Source organism: Rhipicephalus microplus, chromosome 8 (genome assembly GCF_043290135.1).
Source record: "Rhipicephalus microplus isolate Deutch F79 chromosome 8, USDA_Rmic, whole genome shotgun sequence".
Classification (NCBI taxonomy): Eukaryota; Metazoa; Arthropoda; class Arachnida; order Ixodida; family Ixodidae; genus Rhipicephalus; species Rhipicephalus microplus.
Genome location: NC_134707.1, coordinates 22,652,836 through 22,676,403, shown reverse-complemented (window position 1 = coordinate 22,676,403; position 23,568 = coordinate 22,652,836). Strand labels below are relative to the sequence as shown.

General features: G+C 44.5%; 1 protein-coding gene across 2 annotated transcripts; it reads left to right on the top strand.

Moving 5' to 3' along the window:
- Positions 1-3,867: 3,867 nt before the first annotated feature.
- On the top strand, positions 3,868-13,665 carry LOC119165739 (uncharacterized). Of its 2 annotated transcripts, none has more exons than XM_075871299.1 (6): positions 3,868-4,046; positions 7,628-7,995; positions 9,077-9,254; positions 11,549-11,620; positions 11,740-11,842; positions 13,277-13,665. In XM_075871299.1, the coding sequence occupies exons 3-5, from the start codon at positions 9,077-9,079 to the stop codon at positions 11,817-11,819; spliced, it is 330 nt and encodes a 109-aa protein (XP_075727414.1). In that variant the 5' UTR covers positions 3,868-4,046; positions 7,628-7,995; the 3' UTR covers positions 11,820-11,842; positions 13,277-13,665. The 2 variants fall into 2 exon arrangements, with proteins under 2 accessions (XP_075727414.1, XP_075727415.1); XM_075871300.1 differs by lacking the exon at positions 3,868-4,046 and adding an exon at positions 4,151-4,300.
- The last annotated feature ends 9,903 nt before the right edge of the window (positions 13,666-23,568 follow it).

The following is a 23,568-nucleotide window of genomic DNA, read 5'->3' as shown; positions in this document are numbered from 1 at the left end:
TCCGTGCGTCTTGTATGCATATCTAAGCACACCCGTCTAGCACAAGCTTGCGTCACCCGCATGGTCTGGCTGCAAGTGCACGCAAGGTGGCCATGGTTGATTATGCGTGGGTGGAGTGCTTGGTCGAATAGCCAGAGTCTGTGTAACGATTGAGTGAGTTGTCATTGTTCTAATAAACGTTTCTGCTCGCGCGCTCCTATGTAGGAGCCGAAACTCAGTAGTTTTTTTTTCTTCCTTTTCGGCAAACGTTTTATTTTAGTTTCTTACTATATATTTTAGAATTGTCTAAATAAAAACGTACATTTTTCACAGGCGTGACAAGTGTGTTAAAACAAGTATATCTCTCTTCCAAATAAGTCAGTTAAATCGTGTCATTAACATACCCGCATCACGAGTCTCGTAGTGTGTTTATTGTGCAATAATTTAGATAAGCCATAGCACTTGCAAAGATGCGCTGCTAGTGTGCTTGACCTCAAACATTTTTTTGATGCTGCTTCTTTAGTAGTTCTTTCGAAATTCAGCTATCGACAACACTTCTGAACACGATTCCAGACACCTTTAGGTGTCTTTTCTGCCATCTTTTATTTTCTTTATTTTTATGGCAGAAACTTTGAAACTTCACGCTGAAATGGTTAACTTCTCCACAAGACTTCACGCTGCAATGGTTAACTTTTCCACAAGACTCATAACATGTTCTATTTATTCGCATTTTACACTAACTATCCCCTCCCCTCCCCCTGCACCGGATGGTTGGATGGATACAACTTGACTGAACGCCTGGCAAGGTTTAACGCCGCTGAAAGCAGCAAACTACGCTGAACTTGAATGATATGTCGTGTTTAACGTTTCAAAATCACCGTATGGTTATGAGAGACACCGTAGGGGAAGGTTCCGGAAATTTGGGTCACCTGGGGTTCTTTGACATGCATCCAAATCGGAGCACACGGGCCTACAACATTCCCGCCTCCATCGGAAATGCAGCCGCCGCAGCCGGGATTCAATCCCGTGACCTGCGGGTAAGCAGCCGAGTACCTTAGCCAGTAGACCACCGTGGCGGGGCAAATACGCTGAATTTCATCAGTAATGTGAAGGGCTACCATCTTTTAAAAGCGCTTACAAAAATTTCGGGCACTTTTATAAGACTATCTTTTTTTAAACGCTACTCGATAGCACTCTTGAAGAGATCCAACATTTCACGAACTGTTCAATGAATGTTCACATAAATGTTCACATAAAACAGAATGCTCACATAAAAACTTCTCTGTAAGACAACCCATTATTCATTAATTAGATTAACACCATCGACTAGCAGTTGTGTTCTCGACATTCTTTGCATGCTGTTTAGCCGGGAGCTCATTCTGGGAGAGTATCTTACACTGTTTCGAGAGTAATTCTTTAAATCCAAGATATAATACATAGCACCCGACTCTGCATGGAAATGCTTGTTATTCTTTTTTTACATTTGACACTTCCGTGAAACACGAAAATTTTTTAAGGGAATGCCATACTAAACAAACAGCTGCTCTTTCAGAAGATTTCTGGGAACTCCGATAAAATACTGTAGAGAAGGTGTCTCAAAGTCGCATAAGCCGGTGGACCGCAGACACTAAACGAAGTACGGCAAGAGCCAGGGCCGAGGGAAGCGAAGGAAAGGGAGGGGGTGCATGATTAATGTTACAGATGCGTTGCTATTTGATGGAGAGTTTTGTTTTCGTTATGTCGCATATATGACTGATTTCAGGAAGGTTTCTGGACTCAGGATCCCGGAAACACCGACACCAATAGACAGAAGTACTCAAGTCGACGCCGATCCCGGAATGTTCAGTACTCAACCCATAACAACCGATAGACAGAATTACTCAAGTCGACGCCGATCCTGGAATGTTCAGTTCTCAATCCATAACAACCGATAGACAGAAGTACTCAAGTCGACGCCGATCCTGGAATGTTCAGTTCTCATTCCACAATAACCGATAGACAGAATTACTTAAGTCGACGCCGATCCTAGAATGTTCAGTTCTCCACAATTATGTTCCAGTACGTGCTGACTTAACGTATTCCTTCTCGAAAACAATGCTCTATACTACTCAATTCGGTGTAGCTCATGAACATACTTATTGAGGACAAAAAAAAAAGAAAAGGAATAGGGGACGAAGACAGCCCCGTGCTGGCCACGGACCACCCGCAAAAGATTTGCGGACCGCAAGCAGCCCGTGGGGCCAAGTCTTCGAGATCCCTGCTCCACAGCAGTTTCAGACCAGTCGGTCACTTTGAGCACCCTCACAAGTTTTAACACCACTCGTTGCTAATCGTTATCCAAAATGTTAAGTGTCATCTGACCTGCACTGTCAACAGCCAAAACTTGTGGGATGTGCAGCGAGTGGTGGAGCGGCGGAAAACGGCAATGCGGCGCCGCCTACCGTGACATGCACCATTGTGTTGAGGTAATCGGTCGCAGTTTCCGAGATCAGATCCAGCGCTGGTGCGTTGTCTGAATGCGCCGCTGCTTAGCACCGAGACCGCGTGCGAAAGCCTCGACAATTTGCCGCGACACAGTAGGCCGCTCCGCGACACGCTGCACATCCCGCACACTTTTTCGGTTGGCAGTACATCATTGCCTCAATGCTGCGAGCACTTCGCCTAAAGTCCAGATAGTATGCGTCCCATTTAGTTTATCTGCATTTGTGATGGGAAAGTGGCATTCCTAATGCTTTCGACCAGGAAAACACACCTGCAACTGATTAAAGTTTCACCTATAGAGCGGAACGAGACGTCGCAAAGGGTGTCAGTTTTCTTTACAGCAAGGAAGACGAAGACGAAGCCCAGTTTACTTGCGGAACGAAGCAATTCCAGGTACACTTCGAAAGTTTGGAATTGAACTAGGGGACAAGTTTGTGGGAGGGAAACAAGTGCTATACCCGTAAAAAGGCAGTTTCTGGGATGGAAATTCACTCCTTTCGTCAGGCAACGCGATTGTGCAAAGGAAACAGGACGTATTATTCGGAACAAGAACCGTCGTGCTTGGACCCAAACACATTCTTCAGACCGTGAGCGGGAAAATGCGTACCCGCGATTGTCGCGCGTGAGCCACACGCACGTTTGTGTGTGCTTAGCTTTGTCACGTATACGGCACGTGGAAAACACCGCGTTCCGCATACCGGCCTTGTACTTGCAATCGATCCTCGAGGAATTTTCGGTTCCGAAACGACACCAGACAGCAGCTACCAGAACAGCGTGAGTCAGGCCAAATCTTCACGCTCTGCGGCGTTCGCGCGTCTACTATTACTTCAAACGCAAAACTACGTGCTGGGTGTCCAGTTACACATGTTTTCAAACTACACTGCAAAGCTGAGACGGTGCGGCCGAATGCGGCAAGCAAAGACGGATGGAACGTTGTCTGTCAGGCACGTCTTCGAATGCCGTGGTATGCAGTAGATGTGTGCCAGCGAGCTCTCCTTTTGTGGGCACGAACGTGATCAATTTCCCGCATTAAGTGTCAGTAGGCAAACAAAGAAATAATGTTTTTTTTTCCTCAAGGCAGAGGTAAATCAGCACGAATGCACGGATATGCCGCCTTGATCGCTATGGCCGGCATCCGGGGCACGCCTGGTGTTTTGTAAAAGAATACTCTGCAGCCAAGCTGCGTGGAATGCATCGACGCAATGCTCGTTTTCTACTCGTACAGTGGGAAAATTTCAACAGGGCACGAAGCTTTTCCTTCGCTCGCCGCAGTGTCCAGTGTCAAACACGTGCTGGCGGAGGGGAGGGAAACGCGAAGGCAAGTGGGTGTCGGGTGCAAAGCATGTTTTGGGTGGTTAAGAACAACGAAGGTGCGCTGCAAAACTCGCGCTGTTAAGAGCCGGGCAGCGCGCGCGCTGTGCTAGAGGCTTTGGGGGTTCCGGCAGGAGAGGTCCTGGTACCAGTGGCATTTCGGCGTTAACTCCTGCTGGGGCTTTCAAGACAGACATTGGAAGGGAAGGCTTCGAAAAGTCGACTGCACCTCCTTACAACGAAGTTCGATTTTGCTGGAACCAACAATTGTGAACGTAAGTATGGATTCTGTCTTGTGTGTACTCTTTGACGTGTATCCCCTGGATACAGAGTAGGCAGTCCTTGGCATTCACTTTCGCGATACTTTCGCCTTCACAAGATTTTAGAAGACCACGCTGCATGGAGCGGAGTCTACGAGAGACAGCGTGGCTGGTGCAGTGTCAGTAAGGCTGGAAAAGTGTCACACCGTGGTGGTCCGTGGACGCCTGTATGCCTCAGCGCTACCTCTTGAGACGTCGCGAAAGTGAAGGTATTGCTGAAAGTGGTCTTCTGAATAGACCACCTTTGGAACGTCAGTGCTATTTCTTCGCTTGTCTTTGTCAAATCATGCATTTAAAGTATGATATGCGACTATTTTTAGGAGGTGGCCACCGCAGTGCTCCCTGAAGTAGGAATAAAAAGTTGTCCCGGGTGTGGAAGGGTACCTTTGTCATGAATGCCGAAATGACCCGAATAGATAAAAAAGACGACATTGTTGTTGTGGGGCTGAGTCTAAGCTTCCCTTTTGTCCTGAATTCATGCGTGCTATGTGCGGCATTAACCCGTCGGGCGCTAACTTAATAAATATTTTCGAAAGTATTATCTTGGGGATAAGCGAATTCTACCCGAGGCTTTTGCTATCACCAAACTTGTCCAACAGCTCACACTGCTGAATCTTGGATCGATTACGTCATGGAGACAAAGTCCGGCAGTGTCACATTGCCAGACCTTGATGCACTAACAAGCCGAAAGCGATGAGCCTATGACGTTGGTATTTCTGTTGGTAATTGTACATTTTAAAAAAAAGCACACAAATTCGGGGCGATGTTGTACTGATCCACCATGGTATTAAGAGCGCGTAAGCAGACAAGATACAAAAGACAGAATTACACAAATGGGCCCTCACTTAAAACTAAAGTTTATTCACAGAAACTGGCCAGGTTTTACTCTACACCAAACCTGGCTAGTTTCTGTGAATGAACTTCAGTTTGAAGTGAGGTCTCGTTTTTGTAATTCTGTCTTGTTTATCTTGTCTGCTTACGCGCTTTTAACAGCACTGTGGATATTTTAACCAACTGAAATCAGCGCATATAAAAACGTACACCACGACGAGGCATAGAAGGACGGGCACTAGGGAAAACTGTTAGAATGGAAGACCGAATATCCAAACGGTCTTTCAGTCTGAAGTGTGTTTGTAAGCTCGGGAAAGTAAGGTAAGAAAACTTGCGTTCGAAATTGAAGTGCGGTTTGACACTTGTCATGGGGAAATGTGCCATGCGACCTTAGTGCTATAGTACTCGTAATTGGCACTGTTCTTTTTTCTGTTTTTTTTTGAAATTTTACGCGGATTCTAATATCATAAAACTATATCACTATGAAAGAAGCCACAAAGAAGGCGAGCTCTGTTTTTCGAAGAAGCCGCGCCACTAGGATCATTTTAGGAAAAGGTCTCATTTAATTGTTCTATTTTCCTTTGCAATCTCATTGCTTTGTAGTTTTCCGCGCACAGCAACGTGTGGTCTACACTTACTAAAAATCAATTCGTAGTTACCGTGCTCATCCTGAAGGATCGTTAAAACCATCCCCTACTTACTGAGTCGATAAAGTTGGGAATTCTTTACAATATCCCATAAAACAAAAAAAAAACACCTTCAGTGCCAGTCTGGATATTTCAGTCTTGTAAAGTTTAGAGGGGCGAAAAAGAAGAATTCTAAACTTTATTTTGGCTCTTTCTGGAGTAAATACAGGCGGGAGCTGGGACACTAGCCTTGCAGGAGCCCAATTTTCTGAGGCGGTGTCCTTACTTTGAGCATCGGTTGTGTCTTGGGCCGGTCGTGCTGCTCAGAGTTGGTCCTTCGGGCACGTGCTGAACAGCTTAGACCAGCATTGTTCGAACGTAATTATCTTGATGCAGAGTTGGTTCTGTGTTTGTTAGTGTTACTGCGGGACATGCCCAGATACTGTGGTGGAGGTTGGCAGAAGCCTGCAGCCTGTAAGTTTTGGCCTGTAAGTATGTAGCTCCGACGGAGAGTTTCAAGCTGTGTTGATGAAGCATTAGCTACACCGCCAGGATTGCCGCACTGTCTTCAGGTGTTATCTTAACATGTTAAAGATGCACTAAGAAACAATTTAATTAGTAGCGGTAACCTGAAGTATTCGAAAGGCAGTACTTACGACTTAAGAAAACGCTTGTTAAATAAGAAAATACACGAATAGAAAATACTGGTGTCGACACCACTTTGGCTTCCCTGCCTCATGTCACTACGACGTAAAAGACGTTTACAGAGCCTGATGCGATTCAGGTGAATTTTTATCAGTAAAGATGGTGTAATCAGACGGTATCGACTATGGTAAAAATGGGTTACGTAGTGTTCTAAGGTAGTCAGAGATTAAACACGCGGAAAAAATATTCTGCCGACGGGCCCAGTACTAGTATTAGCACAAAACCTTATTATATACGTAAACCAAACAGGCTAGGACACCCGTGCCCTGCAGGAAATATGCAGGGTGAAGAGCGTAGGCTGTCCGACAGGGTGGGGCCCCTATTGCAGGGCCCCACTGGCATGAGCCACTCGTTAAGCTCTGTGCATCAGTCGCAGATGATCCACTAGTGCTAGGCTAGACCGCAGCGGCTCCCATTCGTCCCATGTGCCATTGGTGTCGTGCTCTACAGCGTGCTCTGCACAAAATTAAAAAAAAAAACACTTTAAATTTCTGGTACTCACATTTTTATGCATGCCTCAACTAAACAGCAATTTCGCTTCAATGTCCTTTTAAAATCAAGAGATCGTCAGGTGATTTTTCCCAAGATTTTTTTTTCCAGCTCCAGAACCTTCTGGGGGTTGAATAAAACGTCTTTTAGTGAAGTAGTTGTTATTTGTGGAGGCTTCCGACTACAAGTGTAAATATTGCTAACAATTAGTTAACACAAAGCTGTCGCACGTTTTACGAGCAATACATACATTATAATTTTCTTGAATTATTGCTAATTTCTTTACACTTTCACTCGGAAAGATATTTACAGTTAACGTGTCTGCCGAAAACTGATAATATGCGTGCAAAACTTTTCAACCAGAGCAACAGAAAACGTGACAGCGAGTCAGCTGGAGGTCAGGCGTTACCGCTAGTCACAAATTCAGTTCACTGCGATGACATTCATGAGGCGTTGAACTTGTTAAAGAGGTCGGGCCGCACTGAAAGCGTGGTTGATTGGTTGATTGATTGATAGATAGATTGAATGGTTTTCACACAGTTATTCGGAAAGATCAGTGAGACAACTGCGTGATGAAGCAAACAGACCTCATGGTCACCTCTTGTCAGTCTGAACGCTCACACTTGGAATCTCTTTAAGGTCCTCCCATCAGGTGTAGAAAGGCTTGTGAGTCACGAGTACTTCCCGAAGGTGTAAAGAAGAAACATTGCATTGGTGTGTTCTTGCAGGCTGCGATGCGCGAGACTGGAAAAGCGCACTCCTTTGCTGGGGGAAACCCAGCTGGAGAAATTGCAACCATGTCTGGTCATATTAGTGTGGACATTCACCGATCAAAACCCGCTGTGAGTGTTCGAAGGTGAATGAGTGTGTTTCGTCGCGTTGCAGCTGCCTCGAGTGCAACAGTAGCGGTCGTCGCCCGACAGCCAGACGTGGGGGGGTTCGAAGCCTGCATCTCGTGGTCTTGACCGCCGGTGACCTCCAGGCCGGTGGCACTATCCCGCTGAGACCGCCCGCACCGTCTACCAGCGCCCGACGGAAGTAAAACGAGAGAAGCGGCTGGTAGTAAGCCGCCATATATAATCAGGGGCTCCCTTGCAACCTGCCGACAATCGCCGTGCATCTTCTCATCAGAGCACGACTGTGACACTTCTCCAGCGAATCCACTTCCCAGGTTCCCGATAACACGACTCTTCGGGAGCCTTTTTGGCTAAACTCCTCAGACATCAACAGCGGTGTCGCAGACGAGCATCAAGGTATGTCTTAATGACCTTGCAGCTGGCAACCTGAAAATATTTTGTGCGTGCGCTCTCAACAGTTGCGTGATACAAATCTTGTGCGTAGATATATGCGTTCAATTATCGTAAACAGCTGCGCAACATTTTTACACCACAGCTGTACATGCCTAGAGTATTCTCTTTGTAATTGAGAAATATCGTATATTGCACAGAGAGAGAGAGAGAGAGAGAGAGAGCAAGACAGTTATTGAAAGACAGAAAATTACATGTTGCACCGAAATCAGGAAAACCTCGCTGTACTCACCACCGGAACACTATAGGATGATGACAACATACGGGTGATCAAAACCAACGTTTTATGCTATACAAATTATACGAACCCCCAACACTCAGTACTTGTCCACCAAATATTAATAAGAAGACGCAAGTGAGGCAAACACCAAATAAGATCGTGCATGATACGCATAACGTGTGTGGCAAGCCAGACAAGACTATCCATCTAGTGAGACGCAGAATGTGGGTGTAAACTCGTGCTGCTAGAAAGCGAAACGTGAAAGAAGCATACTCTAAATTCAAAAGCTCCTTTCTGGACAGGCAATATGGATTTAGTAGTATGGTGCAATCGGCTATGGTCCCAATTTCTGTATCACACTCGCTTGATTGGCTAAACAGGTTTGATTTTTGTGCAATTTCACGAAAAACAATGACTACCGAAATTTTAGCAAATACGTCTTTGTATAAACAAACACGATTTGAATTCTGGTGAACTAAAACGTTTGGGGCTCCTGGGCCAAAAAAATAGTCTCTTTGCGCAAGTGTGCATTTTGACCATAATAACTAGTGAAGTTCAGCGTTTAATTATAACCAATTGGTGTTACCTCTACGCTAGACGCCTTATCGGCGTCTGGAAGTTCCTGCACACCTCAGCTCTGCAAATTATAACTGCAAATTCTAGATTGTTTAGCTGAGGAGTGCCAGTTTGCTGTTTACGGAACCTCGAAACGATCGAACTCTTGCTGAAACTTGAACTAAAGGCAAGATTTTCAAAGTCATATATAAGCCCTCCAGGGAATATAAAGCACTCATTTCCACCATATAGATGCGACTGGTCTTCGCCATTGCTGTCTTCGTCGTGGCCGTGGGTCCAATCTACGCCGAATGGATTGATCTCCACAAGCCGGTACGAATCTGCTCTGCAACGATGCTGGTCGAAGTCATAAACAACGTCTGCCAGACGCCACTCACAGCCGCTAGACGTCGCAGGAGGAGCCTCCGAGGTAGGAATAGCTTGTAACAACCACAGAGTGGCATAATAGTACACTACAAGAAAATCTGGTGTTCTAGCGTCTATGGGAGCTGCAAAACATGGCACTTCAGCCTACATGAGAGTATGTGTAGTACATGAATTCGCCAAGCACTAATTTGTCGAGTCCACGTGGCCTGCAGTGGCTTTGGTGCAGGACAAAATTACACTAAATTCAGTGATCCCACTGCACAGCCTTGATTACCCCAGGCTGACCAGTTCAAGTCCACTCACTATGTTCATAATCAACTCTTTTTTAAAATCGCAAACCAAAGCAGAAACTCAATAACAAACAAAGTGACACGTGCGTAAAATGCACGAATACTTAGCAAATTCATGTATTACCCGTAATCCCCGTAGTGGAATAATTGGGGCGAACAGTGGAAGTGCCTCAGACAGGCTGAACGACGTTTCGACAGGAAGATATTTAACAAAGATAGGTCCTCCTATGGAAACGTCGGCCAGCCTGTCTGAGGCACTTCCACTGTTCAACCTCATTGTCCCACTACGTTGTTTCCGTCTGCCGGCTCCCTTCTTGAGTCTGGATTTCCGTAATCCCCATGGCAGCTCAAAGATCACTACCCCACAACTTCCTCAAACATTGTAGAAAGCTGTAAGGTACCGATTCTATACAAGTACCTTGTATAAATTGCCAACATTCAGAAATGTTTGCTAACAGATTGCCACTGCGGCCAGCTTTTCCACGGAAGGCTTTGCCTCTGTCAGGGCTTCTGAAGGCCACAACTCTTTTTGTCGAAACGTTAGCTAGATGTATAGTTAATTCAAGTCTCTGCTTTTCTGATATACCTCTGTAATGTGTGAATTCATGCACCAAAGAAAATACACTTAGATTTAAGAAAAAGAGAAGCACAGAAAAGCTGAGACGTTAACCAGACGAACGTCAGGTTTGCTACCCTGCGCTGGGAGAGAGCCATAGGTACTATTTTTGAAACAGCATGGTGGTCATAGTGGTCATATGCTAAGTTGAACGTTAGGTTACCATTTTTCACCCAGCCACGACAATAGCATTTAGATGGAGGAAATATGCTGCAGACCCGTGTAATTTGCGATGTTAGTGCACGTTAAAAAGCGCCAGATGGCCGAAATCACCAGTGCCACTCCATTGCGGTGCGCCTTGTAATGATATCGGGGTTTTGGCACGCAGAAACCTAAATATTATATTGGTATTTCTATTTTACAATAGTTTATTTTGCCTGGCTTGCAAAATGGTGGTTAAAATACAAACAAATAAGAAGAACACAGGGGCAGAAGAATTGCATCTGCTGTTTATTAAGTGAGTATCAGTGCAATACTATGGTAGAGAGAGGAACGTAAGAAAAAAAAAAGCCTAAATGTTCACGCTTAAACCCGCCATGGTGGTCCAGTGGCTAAGGTACTCGGCTGCTGACCCGCGGGTCGCGAGATTAAATCCCATCTGTGGCAGAGACACTTTCGGTGGATACGAAAATCCTTGAAGCCTTCGTGCTTAGATTTACGAGCACGTTAAAGAACCCCAGGTAGTCTAAATTTCCTGAAGCCTCCTCTACGGCATCTCTCATAATCATATGGTGGTATTGGGACATTTAGCCTCAACAATTGTTAAAAGTTCACGCGTGAAAGTACTGCCTGTCGTCAAACTTTTTTCGAAATAATCATTATTTCTTGAAAGCTTTCTTCCACATCCAGAGGAGAGTGGAGTAGTTTTAAATCATCCTCGACGCTGGCCTAACGAAGCTTTACCAGGAATTGATGCCAGAAAAACGTTGAGCACAAGTTTTCTTGCTTGCGTTTGTCAGAGCGCACTGCCACTGCCTGTGACATTTTGCGACATTTTCCTAAAAAATTTGGCCGGTAATTCTGATTACAAGCTCGCATTTTCAGTAATTTTCACGCACGATATAATATAAATGCCTAAAGCGATTCCAAGAAACATACTTCATCTAATGTAGTGGTGTAACTCAATAGGGCAAAAATGTCTTGGAGACGCCAAAAGTATAGTGAACACGTCGCCATGTAGCCATGTAGTTCTCAAAATGAACGTGCTTTGCCATAGTGACAAGTATCTCATGCTAAATATTATACAACCTCCTTGACTTATTGTTTACGGTGTGATGTCAAAACGCCATTCTAGCATGGTATGTTTCCCGATGGTAAAGACTTGACGTGAGTGGCTGTGGGGTTTACCAAATTTGACGTTACAGCATTTATCTCAAAGGGAAATTGCTAATCACATGTTGATCACAATTTTAGGATGTTAATTTCTTGCAGATTCTGATGAGATGATTGATGGTGTCGTGAGGAGCACGAGGCGCTCCATGGAGAAGCACGCTATCAAGCTGCGTAAGTGTAGCGACATCCCCTCATACTCGTATATCAGTTTTCGCAGGTCACATAAGTGAATAATTGAATGCGCGTCATGTATTCAATGATTAACAGACCAGATGACCACTTGATTTCAGCTCCCAATTTGGTGCGGGATTTCGCCAACACCTGCTGCTACACACCATGTCGGCCATACCGTTTCATCGACATCTGCTGACCGAGACGGGCGTAATACCACGCGTAAGTGCTCACTAAATCAAGCTCTCAGGGCGACATCGTGTGTTAAAATGACTGACGTTGACATGTCAATCAACATACTGCGTATGTAAGCCTAACATGGAGATCGCCACTTCCGGTAACGCACTGAAGAGTAACGCACTCTAAAATGTATATGGAGTCAGAACGCAAGGAATCCCTTACGGTGGCTCTGAAGCGCTCAATGCTCATGGAAGTGCCTAACGCCGATTGAATATTTAATGTGAGCAATGAAAGCGCGTCCAACCCAACGAACACTAAAGAAAGCTTGCTGGAGTGGAAGTTCCCGAAATGCCTTGCCAGCAGAAGTGAAGCCAGCTTTTGCCCCCGCCAAGATGTCGAAAACGTGCTCTTTTCTGGTAGTGCTCACTTAGAAATCAAGTGGCCTTTATATGTTAGTGTAAATGCTGCGTTAGTTCTATATTAAAAGACAGTTGTTCCCGACGAAATAACACACAGAAACGAGTAACGGTGACTGAATATCAAAAGCACTTTGCTTTCAATTAGAGGCTTACTAAGGAAAACTAGTAACACTAAGACGCTTTTCGAGCACTATGCTATCCGAAAGGTTTTCACATTATTCTTCGGCGTGCAAGAAAAACGCTCCGTACTTAACCACTGATACTTTATCATGCCCCTTGTAAGATGGCCGCCACCGCCCTCTTGCCATAGGCACGGTTTCACTCCTGGGCAATGATTTGCACTCTATCCACTTTTTTTTGAACGTCCTTGGTCTAACCAGCATTTGGAGAGGAGAAATTATACACTCAATCATAACTCCTTGAAACGCTTCCCTAAACGGCATAAAGCGTGTGTAATGCTGTCCACGTAGTTTTATTCTACCTTCCAACACTGCCGGAATGGCACACGTCCTATACTGTCACACTCTCACACTGAAAGTGACATTTCATTTACGGTGTACGAATACTTTAGGTGTCCAGCTCAGTGATGACGGTTACCTTACACTGTGGAAGAGCAAACGGGCGAATATGAATCGGGGCGCCGATTGGTTGACGGGAATGATTACGTCATCAAGGCAATCCGGGGGGTATGGACGGGAACACCTTGCAGCCGCCCAATTCCGCAGTGTGCGAGTCCTGCATGGTTGTTTCTGTTCCTGTCCTCTGCTTAAATCTGGGCCCACTACGGCGGTCTTGTGATTATGGAGTTCTATTGCTGACCCGCGAGTAGCGGAATGAAATCCCAACCGCAGAGGCCACATTTCGATGAAACCCGAATGCTAGAGGCCCATGTACTTAGATTAAGGTGCATCTTAAAAAATGCCAGGTGGTCGACATTTCCCTTCACTAAATCGTTTCAAATTCTAGCCTGATTATTAGACATGAAGTTTCGAGAGTTGATATGAGTGTTGGGCAAATCTGTTCTAAGCGCTGCACCTTTTATCTTTCTTTTCTGCAGGTACTCGCGCGCAAATCACACGGAACCTGACGACGTACCCTTATGGCGCTCGTAGGGAAGAGCACATGATCTTTCTACACAGTTCAAAATGCACAGTCGACACCGATACTTCTTGTGATAGCACTGTGGCACGGGAGGAAATATTTAACACGATATATATATCTTCCTGGTTATGTATATAAAGAAGGCTATATCTGCACTCACATTTATACTAAGATGTCAATGCACCGGTACAATGCAGTGTTCGTACTTTTAGTTTTATATGTATGGATCTTTTTATCGTCGTCTACTTAAATGGGTCTTTTGTAACGTGCTTATGATTCATGCTATTTTTTACATTAATAATTTCTGTGGTTACAATTACCTGCAAAATAAAAGCTGAAACAATATTCCTACTTTTCTATCGTTTGTTTTTTTTTTTCTGAATAGTTCTAGTAGAAATCAGCTGCAATGAAAAGGTTGTTTCAAAAACTGGGGCACACCATATTTCTATATATTCACGGTGGGCCTCTATTGTACGCCCGAATTCAGCTTCATCTCTTCTGTAGCATGGTATTACTGATACAAGCTCCTACGATTTACCTTACGCAAGTGTTAGTGCTATGTAGCGCGACCACATCGATGGGTTATTTTAGGTTGCTGTCAATCCGTGCGCAACGTAACTTTAGGCAGCCCACTTTGGACACTATTCACTCATTCCATTCTTTCTAAGCTGTACAGTCGGCTTTGCCTAAGTTTCATTTCACGTTGTGGAAAAGTATTTTTGTTGCTGTGACTGGGGCATTTACGTTGTGTGTGTCCCAGTTAAACCAAACTAAAGGCGTCTACAATCTTGAAATGTGCTTTGATTTTTACAACCTACCATATAATGCCTCTGCGTTCATCATTGATTTGGCTGTCATGGTAAGTGTAGATTTGTTTTCTCACCGTGTTTCCCGATTTCGTGCATTGCTCCCGGAGCCCTCCACTACGGCGTCTCTCATAATCATACGGTGGTTTTGGGATGTTACACCACACATATCAATCAATCAATCGATTTCGTGCATTGAGGTCGTGCGACACTTGCCTAACGTTATCTAGAAATTCTGTGAAGCTCGAAAGCATCGTGAATTCATAGTTTTTGCAGGTTGGTATTGGAAACAACGATGCAATAGTGATTAGGTAATAAAAATATCATCGCCGGCTCGAGCTTCCATAATCAAAACAGCTATAGGTCACGCCCCCCTTCTCCCCACACCTGCTACATGTAGTTGACTTGTAGTTGGGGAACAAAGAAAATGTGTGAAGCAACAAGCGACCGGGACAACGGTGAAAGAAAAAGAAATGAAGGCGCTTCATCCATATTGTCTTCAGTCTTTGCCCAAGGACACCATTGAGTGCCAACTGGTGCGAGCCCCCACCCTTCTAGGCTAACGGTGGAACTCTAACCCCAACGATTTTTTTTTCTAATTAGAAATCGGCGATTGCTGCAACAACCTTTGCGATTTCTTCAGGGGTGTTCCTACAGCTTTCTACGCCATCACGTAAATGATTGCAAGATTGCGGCATTAGTTGAAGCTCAGCGGTGACCCACGTCTCATGATTTGGAGATCGTCATAGCAGCTATGTTCGAACTTTGAGCACCCGTGACTTCATTCAGTTACGCTCACAACGATTCATAACGAAGCAATCATACAATTTAATTCCGCCTTCAAGCCACTTGCTAGGGTTCATACATGCAAATGCATGAATTGACCGTTTTTGTTTTCTTAAATGTATTAAAGGAGAGATTGGTGCCAATGCGTGGCCCCGGCTACTCCTCTTCTCTTGCACAAAAGTCAACATCGCACATTTTGTAGCAAACACAAGGCTATACATATGTACATAGCACAACACTTACACAATGAGTTCACGTTTTTCAACACTGAGTGTCCACACCACACAGAAATGGATCCAGACTGCATAGAACTGTGTCCGCACCACAACTGAGTTTGTAAATAGAAACACGAGTAATCAAGCTAATTTAAGTGTTCACACAAAAACATGGAAGTTCAATAAAATGTCGTAAGTGATCTTGTCGCTTAAATACTGAAATGATTTCATAAATATTTTCAGAAACGTTTTCCCGAAAATATCGCAGTGAAACACGAAAATACTGTTTTGAAACATACCGCGGTTAACAGTGAAAACATATGTTTTTTGTTTAGTACTTTTGAGCTATTTCTGATTTCTCCAGAAAGTGAACGACTGCACGCGCTGCAGTGGCTTGTAGCTTTCGTTTTGGCCATGGACCCAAGATTTTTGCAATTGATGGAGGACCGTTTTGTTATCCCCCTCTTTCTAGACTAGACAATAGGCGTCATTACGTAAAGAAGCCACAGACCAAAGTATCAGGAGCGCTGTACATCTCCAAGAGAAAAAAAAAAATCTTGTACAGTTCCGTTCTTAAAAATGGCCTATAGCACTGACTAAAATAGCGCAACCAAAACAATTGTCTTCATTCTGTGATGTCCACGAAGCTGTCAGCTGTCCGTACTACTTTTTTCTGTTTTTTTTTGTTTGCTGGATTGATAGCCTTACCCGCACTATGCGATCTATTTATGTGCTTACATCTTGTGCATAGAAGCGTTGACGTCGTAGTCGATCAAAAATTCAAGTGCCTCGAAACACAATCGGCATATATTCCAGTACCACAGATTTATATGGCCTGGCTTTAAAATCATGACAGCGCAAAAAAAAAAAGACAAAATTTATGATATCTCTGAAGATGTCCGTGGTCCGATTATTTGCATACGTAGCGCCATAAAATATTAGTGAACTTGTACTTCATTGAAGTGACTACCAGGTACGCTCTTTGCAGAAGAAAGTTCCTGATTGACTGAAATATGATTACGCGTGAAATAACTAACCCTATTTTCTCAAGTATTATTTTTATTGGGCACCATTTTGGCCTCTCGCTTACGATGAAACAGCTGGCAAGATAAAAATAGCTTCTAATTTGCTCGAAACCCAAAGCAATGCCCGCTATTTATTCCCAATGTTGCCTAAAACTTTTTTCGCAGAGGATTACTCATGATGTCATGACAAATTTTGTGCATACCGCTATTTAAAAAGCTGTGAAATGCCCCGAAATTTGAATTTTTTCAGGGTTGAGGCATTTGCTGGATGTCGGATGGCGAAATGTGAATCATTTCCCCCTTACTTTTCATCAAGCTCTCCTGTTTTTTTTTTTTACTTTGTGGAATACTGTTCATCATCACTGGTCACTGGCCATAAATCACCTCAATCGGCCTACTGACAAATAGAGACAGATGGAGAAATGCACATTTATTCTGTAAATGGTGTTGCGAGCCATGCTCGGTATCACCCTGATTTGGGAGGGCTCCTTGTCTATGAGTACTCTGGATTCGACTGCCCTTCTTGGCCCTGGCATGAGGTTTCGCTGGTCTTCCAGGTGCTGAAAAGCCATCCAGAGCTGTCCTACGAAAGACCCGGGTTTGCTGCCGGCTAACGCCTTGTTGGAGTCAGGAGGCCTTGCCTGTTCTTTCTCTCATGTGTCTTCTGGAAAACCTTGGACTAGTCTTCCAGTTTTAGGCTTGTGATGGCTTTCTCCCATTCCTAGCTGTTGTCCTGTAGCGCAGGAAACTGCCATAAATGGCCTTCTTTTTAAGGGCTAGTTGGTGCTTAGACTGATTAGGTATGCCGATTAGCTTATGCTGGCCCTTCACTTTCGTGTGTTTTTTTATGCTCCGTTTCATGAAATATAGTTTGAGCCACCGATAATCATGCATTGCACTTTTTATCTGAATTTTTTTGCCACCTAAGGTGTGTTTTTTGCATTGCAAAAAAACTAATATATATACTTTTTTTGACATAACACGTATACATAGTTTGCCTGTCTTTGCCTGCTGTACGACTATCGCCCTGATAAGATGTCTTTGGTGAGAATAAAAAAATCATATTACATCCCGTGAGCCACAACCTACATTCACCGTGAGTCAAGATGTCACTGATAACTGTGCTTGCTTGCGTAACAAAAAAGAAACATTGACAAATACAAGAAAAAAAAAACACCATGTAATGTTGTTTCCGCGTCGGGTCAGCGAGCTTAGGTCATTTCCCTCACAGCGCATTCATCACTACATCCGCACTTCAACAGCCATTAGCCAAACAATTCATCCGTCGCCGCTGTCTTGGCTTCAATACTATAGGGTGCAACTGCCATTACCGAATGTTTGTTGATCTTACAATCGATTACACGCTTTCCCCGCCACCTATTATTGCCTAACGGCAATACCACTCTGAGCAGGCTTGCGATTTAGCGCACTTTCATTCGATCGTGTCTTGTATGGTGTTTACGTTGTGTGATTGCCTTACCGCAATTGCAATCGCCGTAGAAGTCGTCTTTTACGCCAACAATAAACACGCCTCTCTAATGCCCGCAAGCGCTGAAACGATCGTGGCTCTCATGAATGGATGTGTATACTCTCGTTCGGAAAGCATTCATGGTGGATTACGTATCAAAAGTGGGATTGGGTGGCGTCAGCGAGAACCTGAGAAACGGAGCTGCTTTGTGATGAAAATATGTCTTTATTTCAAACCCTCATTGCAGAAACGTAACACTTCTTCGCCGCTTGCGACACCACTGGAAAGGTTAATGCCGTTCCGTTGTGCTAAGCACCAGTGGCGTCTGTCGTAGAGAGGAGGCCAAGTTATGGGGTCAGTACCCAGTTCAGGTCAACTTAGCCTCGGGGTTTTGAAACAGCGTGAACGAGTGCACTCTAAAAAAAAAAAAACGAGCGAGTGTGCGTTAGTCTTTTCGAGAAGTCCTTGGTTCGCCTCGTATAGGACTCTTTTTTTAAAGAGCTACGCTAACTCTCTTTTGGGCCGCATGACTCCACGACTCCTCATTATGACGATCTCCTAATAAGGTTCACGGGTCTGTTAAAATAGTCAGACGCGTGGCATGCAAGGACTACCAGAGATGAGACGGAGAACTATTTCTCTTTCGTAGAGTTTGGACGTGAAAATAGACACGGACGCAGCGTCGACTGAGTGCTATCCATTGTTTATTCGCCGTAACTGCACATAGTATATGTATGTGGACTTTCGAGACCAATATGAAAACGGTAAGCGAAATTTAAAAAAAAACTCCATCTTCCGCTAAAGGAAATTATGTGTAGATGAGAAGCAGCGGGTTCTAACGCTTACACTGGTGGCGGCATCGACGCTGGCGCCTATGGTGGCATTGCGCTGAAGAGAAACCTTCAGAGGTGCAAAGCACGCAGTAATGGATCGATAATTTCTACTCGGACATCCCAATCGCTGCTATTGGTCAATGAAAGACAGAGGGCTCCGACTGGACACATAGACCCGCAGTCCGTTTTTAGTTAACGCGCACGCTGCGAATTTCGACTATTTAACAGCGCACAGCAGAAAAATCCCACCGACACTGCCTTGCAGGTCAAGATCCAGTCCCAAGTATACCACGCAGCACGATATAAAAAAGAAAAACTGCATTGCGCGAAACAAACCTAGGGCATATATTGTTTCATTACACTGAGGTAGCCGCTACTAATTATTTTTTGTTATTGACTAATGACTAATTTTACATAATCATACTAGTAACTCATAGAGTACTCGCCGAATTATCAAAATGTGAATGTGGCAGATGTGCGCATGTTGAAACGATATCTGTTTGTGCTACTTTCAACAACATACTAATTGTTTGCCGATTTTTCCCTGTGAATAAAGAAAGCACGCTAAGTATCAAAAACAAAACCTGACTACGCTCCCGCCCGCAAAAGAAAGCTGCCTCTTCAAATAGTCTTTCTGGAAGCGACACCTTTTGCCTCGTTGCCTATTGCCGGAGACACTGCACATTGGCAAGAGTACAGGTCGGGTGCCAGGAGCACGCGTCGTAGATTTGCAGGGATTCCTTCCGCTTAATTGTAGTACGTTGCTACCACCTTTCGTATCTCACGGTCAACTGTTCTCAGTGATAACGCAGTCATATTAGTGTTCTGATTAGAGCGATTTCAGCCTAACTGTCTAATACCAAGGCGGTGCGTTTCGTGGGCCAGGAATATGGCCCCGGAAACTCGGCGCTATAGTCTCGGTTTGACGGAACATGCACGCTCGTAACGGTTTCTGGGCATTCTAAGATCCGGTTGAACGGAGTGAAGTTGATTGGCACGTTCGTATTGATTGACCTTCACAAGTTTTTTTTACAAATAAAGAAAATTGACACCCCTGTAAAAACTTCTCTTTTATTTATGCGTCGTTTCGTATTTCATATTTTGAGAATATTAAATCAGGCAAAGCGATAGAAGTGATTGACTTGCGTTCATAGCGCTTGCCTCCGCCCCTTCTCGCCCCTCGATCAGTAATATTAGAAGTTTGATCGCGCACAGTTATATCGCCTGGTTGGCGTGTCAACTACGGGAAAGAAAAAAAGCCAGCAAGTTGTCGCGGGCAGAGAACGGAAGCCGTAGTGAGCTACGCCGAACAAGACAATCATGCATTTGTCGAAGAAGGCTTAAGCGGGAAACACATATTTTCCGTGGCGTGTTAACCCGAGAACTTCCAGTTTTACGGAAGTTTTTCGGCGTTTCACAAAGGCAATGGGTGAGCACAATAACTTTGACTCATTATTTGAGCAAGCATTGATTTCGCATTAGTACATAAATGTAAACCCAGTTGTGCAAGCCTACGCTGACTGACAGAAGTGCAGTGTCGCTTGACCAATTGATGAAGAGGCCAGCCAAGCTCCTGCCTAGAAATTGCGTTTATTGAAACGCGTCAATTCCAGTTCGCTGGGGTACATAGTTTTAGTTTCTTTTACTTTCAATTTGAATTGGCTCGGCTACATAGTTTTAGTTGTTACTTTAGGCGTGTAGTTCGAATTATGTCAAGTAATTATAGGCTGCTTCCTGCTCATGATATTCTTGTAGCTGTGGTTTCAAAGTTTGCGAGTCTATACTTCTAATAGTGTCACTCAAATGCACATAATGTACGAAATGCTTCTAAAAATTATAACAGATAATGTCGATGGAGCCAACGCTTTGACCAGTGAACTTTTCGTCGTCAAGGCAACGCTGTTGCCCTGACGAGGACAAGCCAACTTGCCGAAACACTGCTTCCAGCGACGTTGTTTATTTAAAAAAAAGAAACTTCTGATTGCTTCAGGCCTCTCTGTGGCTCTGAATTTCAGTTGAACTTCAGTCATGGTTAGTACTCAAGTTCTATAAGAAAACTGCGCACACCGCCATAACAAACGCGATTGAGTCAAATACCACGTTTCCTACTCGCAATTGTTAATAATTTTCGCATTGGTTCGAATATTCTAGGTTCATTGTTTGCCCACCATGTCCATATATCAGTTGTAAATTAAAGCTACATTTATAGATTGACACTTTGACACTAAGTCTACGTCAGTCTTTTTTTCTTATTTGTAGGAAGCATGCAATTAAAAAGTTAATTTTATTTGAGCCGATCGAGTTTTCTCTTTGTAAGAAATCAGTTTGCTTGACTTTCGCCTTTTCAGAAAACGCGAACAAAATTTGAAAAAACAAAAAAACAAAACAAACGATTAGGAAAGTTGGGTGAGTGGCCGCATCGCCCAAGCGGTCAGTGAACCTAAAAGAAGTCACGAGTGCATTGTGCTTGCATTCGAAGTAGGAAAGCAGGACTTCCGTGGCAACCCTCATTCTCTCCTTTTTCGCCCTTTCCCTCTATTTTGAGACATCACCAGTGACGTCATGAAAGACGTTTTCTGTTGGCGATTTATTTCTCGTAGGATGCCCGGCAACCGTCAATGGTAAAAGCGGCACTGCCACAGCGTATCAGCACGGGCGAGCGATTACTTGGCTGGTATAGGGAGTTTCCGCCCCTGCGGCAAGTAGTCAGATTACGCAATCCATATTTTTTTTCTTTCTACATTTCCTTCATTACTACTGGCTATCTCAAAGTGAGCTTGTTTGAGGGCGATTCTTTCTGATGTGCGCAGCGGTATAGTCAAGTGTTAATTTTGTAACCCCGCTCTAAGATGCTTCGCATCTAAAGAATGATTTACTCAAAGAAGAGCCTGATGACATCGTTCCTGCAACTCTGCCCCCCTCCCCCCCGAGAGCTATACACGAGCTAAAGGCAGGAAAAAAAAAAAGAATCACACTTTCATTTTAGCATAGGAAAGTATGCTTCGTCAATTTGCGCAAGCTCGCACACAATCAGCGTTCTGAGAAGTGCTAAGAAGAAACATATTTAATGAAGATCGCACTGTGTAAACACTCTTTCCCGGTGTATGTATACGTTTATTTCACTATACGAGGTTCTTTTTCCAATAAGACAAAAAATAAAGCATTTCACTTTCGTTCCAGTCTCGGAGAGGCCAGCATGGTATTCTAGAAGGCGCACCTTGTTATTCGTCAAGAGGTGGAAACCTCGCTAGGTGTCATAGGCATATATACGTAGGCAAAAATGGAAGCCCCCTGAACCAGAGGCATCTGCTCAACAAAACACTTCGGCGCTTCCGCTTAGGTGTTGAACGACTGGCAAGTGTCACAGTGCGTCACGAAACTTCCTATATATTCGCTCTGTTTCACGCCTCGTTATTTCAGATGTCTACCTGTTAGAGCTTGAATCAGGGGGTTAACGAGCTATTGTTTTACGGGACCAGGAGGGAGAGGGTGTCAACTGTTCTCAACGTATGTTTATGTGGGGGTTTGTATGTGGGCGTGTATATGCACCACACCCATGCCAAAGGGGTATGTGGAGAGGGCTAGGAGCCTGGCCGGCCGCACTTAATTCTGATGGAGGTGGTGTTTTATCGAAAACAAAAGAAATATGGAAATAGGTCTTTTTCTAAAACACTCATAGCCATCAGCAAATGTCCCTCTCCCTCCCCAAAAGAATTCTGACTGTGGGCCTTATACACCCATGAAATATCTAAAAAATTTGGGGAATCGTCAAGCTTCACCTTTAAGAGTAGAACGCGAAAGCGACATGCTGTCTCTAGTACGAACTTCAACCTTTTAAAACATTTTCTTTTATCGTATTATGTTACTCAAGAAGTTTAACTTGGGAATTTGCTACATTGGTAACCTGCACAACTATAGTACATTATATGCACCGTTGCCCCGCCACGGTGGTCTAGTGGCTAAGGTACTCGGCTGCTGACCCGCAGGTCGCGGGATCAAATCCCGGCTGTGGCGGCTGCATTTCCGATGGAGGCGGAAATGTTGTAGGCCCGTGTACTCAGATTTGGGTGCACGTTAAAGAACCCCAGGTGGTCGAAATTTCCGGAGCCCTCCACTACGGCGTCTCTCATAATCATATGGTGGTTTTGGGACGATAAACCCCACAAATCAATCAATCAATATATGCACCATTGTACCATTACGTCGAAGGTTGGCCACACAAACTACTTTATCCTGACGTTTTTCTAACCGGAAAAAAGCCATTCCTCCTCGCTCAGTCCCCTGTTGTGCTGCCACTGAATACCGTGTCACATATATATCGGCATAGTCATGCAGAAAATAGGTTGGCCTTGTAGACTGCCGATGGGTGGTTTACAGAGGCGCGTAATATGCGTTCGCGTAGTGATGCAAGACCTCACAAATCATAAACATTCTCAGACGTGTCTTCAAACGTGGCTGAACACTCGCGATTTTTTCAATGAGGGCTATTTTACAGCTATTTTTTTCGACCATCTGTAAGCTAACGCCACAGGCCGCTATTCCAGACAGAGACGTGCTCGTCCGTCGATATACCTCTTTCAGGAATGGTTTCTGGCTTTACTTCGCCTGTTTATTTTCTCCTATTCACCAGAACTTCAACCGCAATCAACGCCATTTTCTGCACGTGGCATTGCGCGAACGGCGTTACATCACGCCATTCGTTCTCGATGAGCAGCTGTTCGCAGGCGAGAGCGCTGTTTCTAACTCATAGATGGCGCCAGCAATCTGCACGCAGACCTAAAGGGCGCCTGCAAAGCGGGCTTCTCCGCAATACATAACGCGTGGCGAGCGCTGTAATGCGGTGAAGCGGGCTATCACTAGCGTATCAATGGGATCACTGAGTACGTTCGGTCATCCAGTGGCGCAGCTAGGAGGTGGCACACTGCTTTCATGTCCCCCCCCCCTCTCCCTCTGACATTTTTTTCCCGCCATGGCATATGTAGCCATTTGCCTGCACCACGCCCCCCCCCCCCCCCCACTTGAGAGCAAGTAGGTGTTCCCTCGGAAAAAGAATTTAATCCTACGCCCCTGCTGTCATCGACCGATTCGGTGCGTCATACTCAACGGAACACTGTT

Coding starts and splice junctions, on each gene's coding strand:
- LOC119165739 (XM_075871299.1), top strand. CDS start 9,077: ATGCGACTGGTCTTCGCCATTGCTGTCTTCGTCGTGGCCGTGGGTCCA. Junction 9,255..11,548: donor TCGCAGGAGGAGCCTCCGAG/GTAGGAATAGCT, acceptor AATTTCTTGCAG/ATTCTGATGAGATGATTGAT. Junction 11,621..11,739: donor GAAGCACGCTATCAAGCTGC/GTAAGTGTAGCG, acceptor ACTTGATTTCAG/CTCCCAATTTGGTGCGGGAT.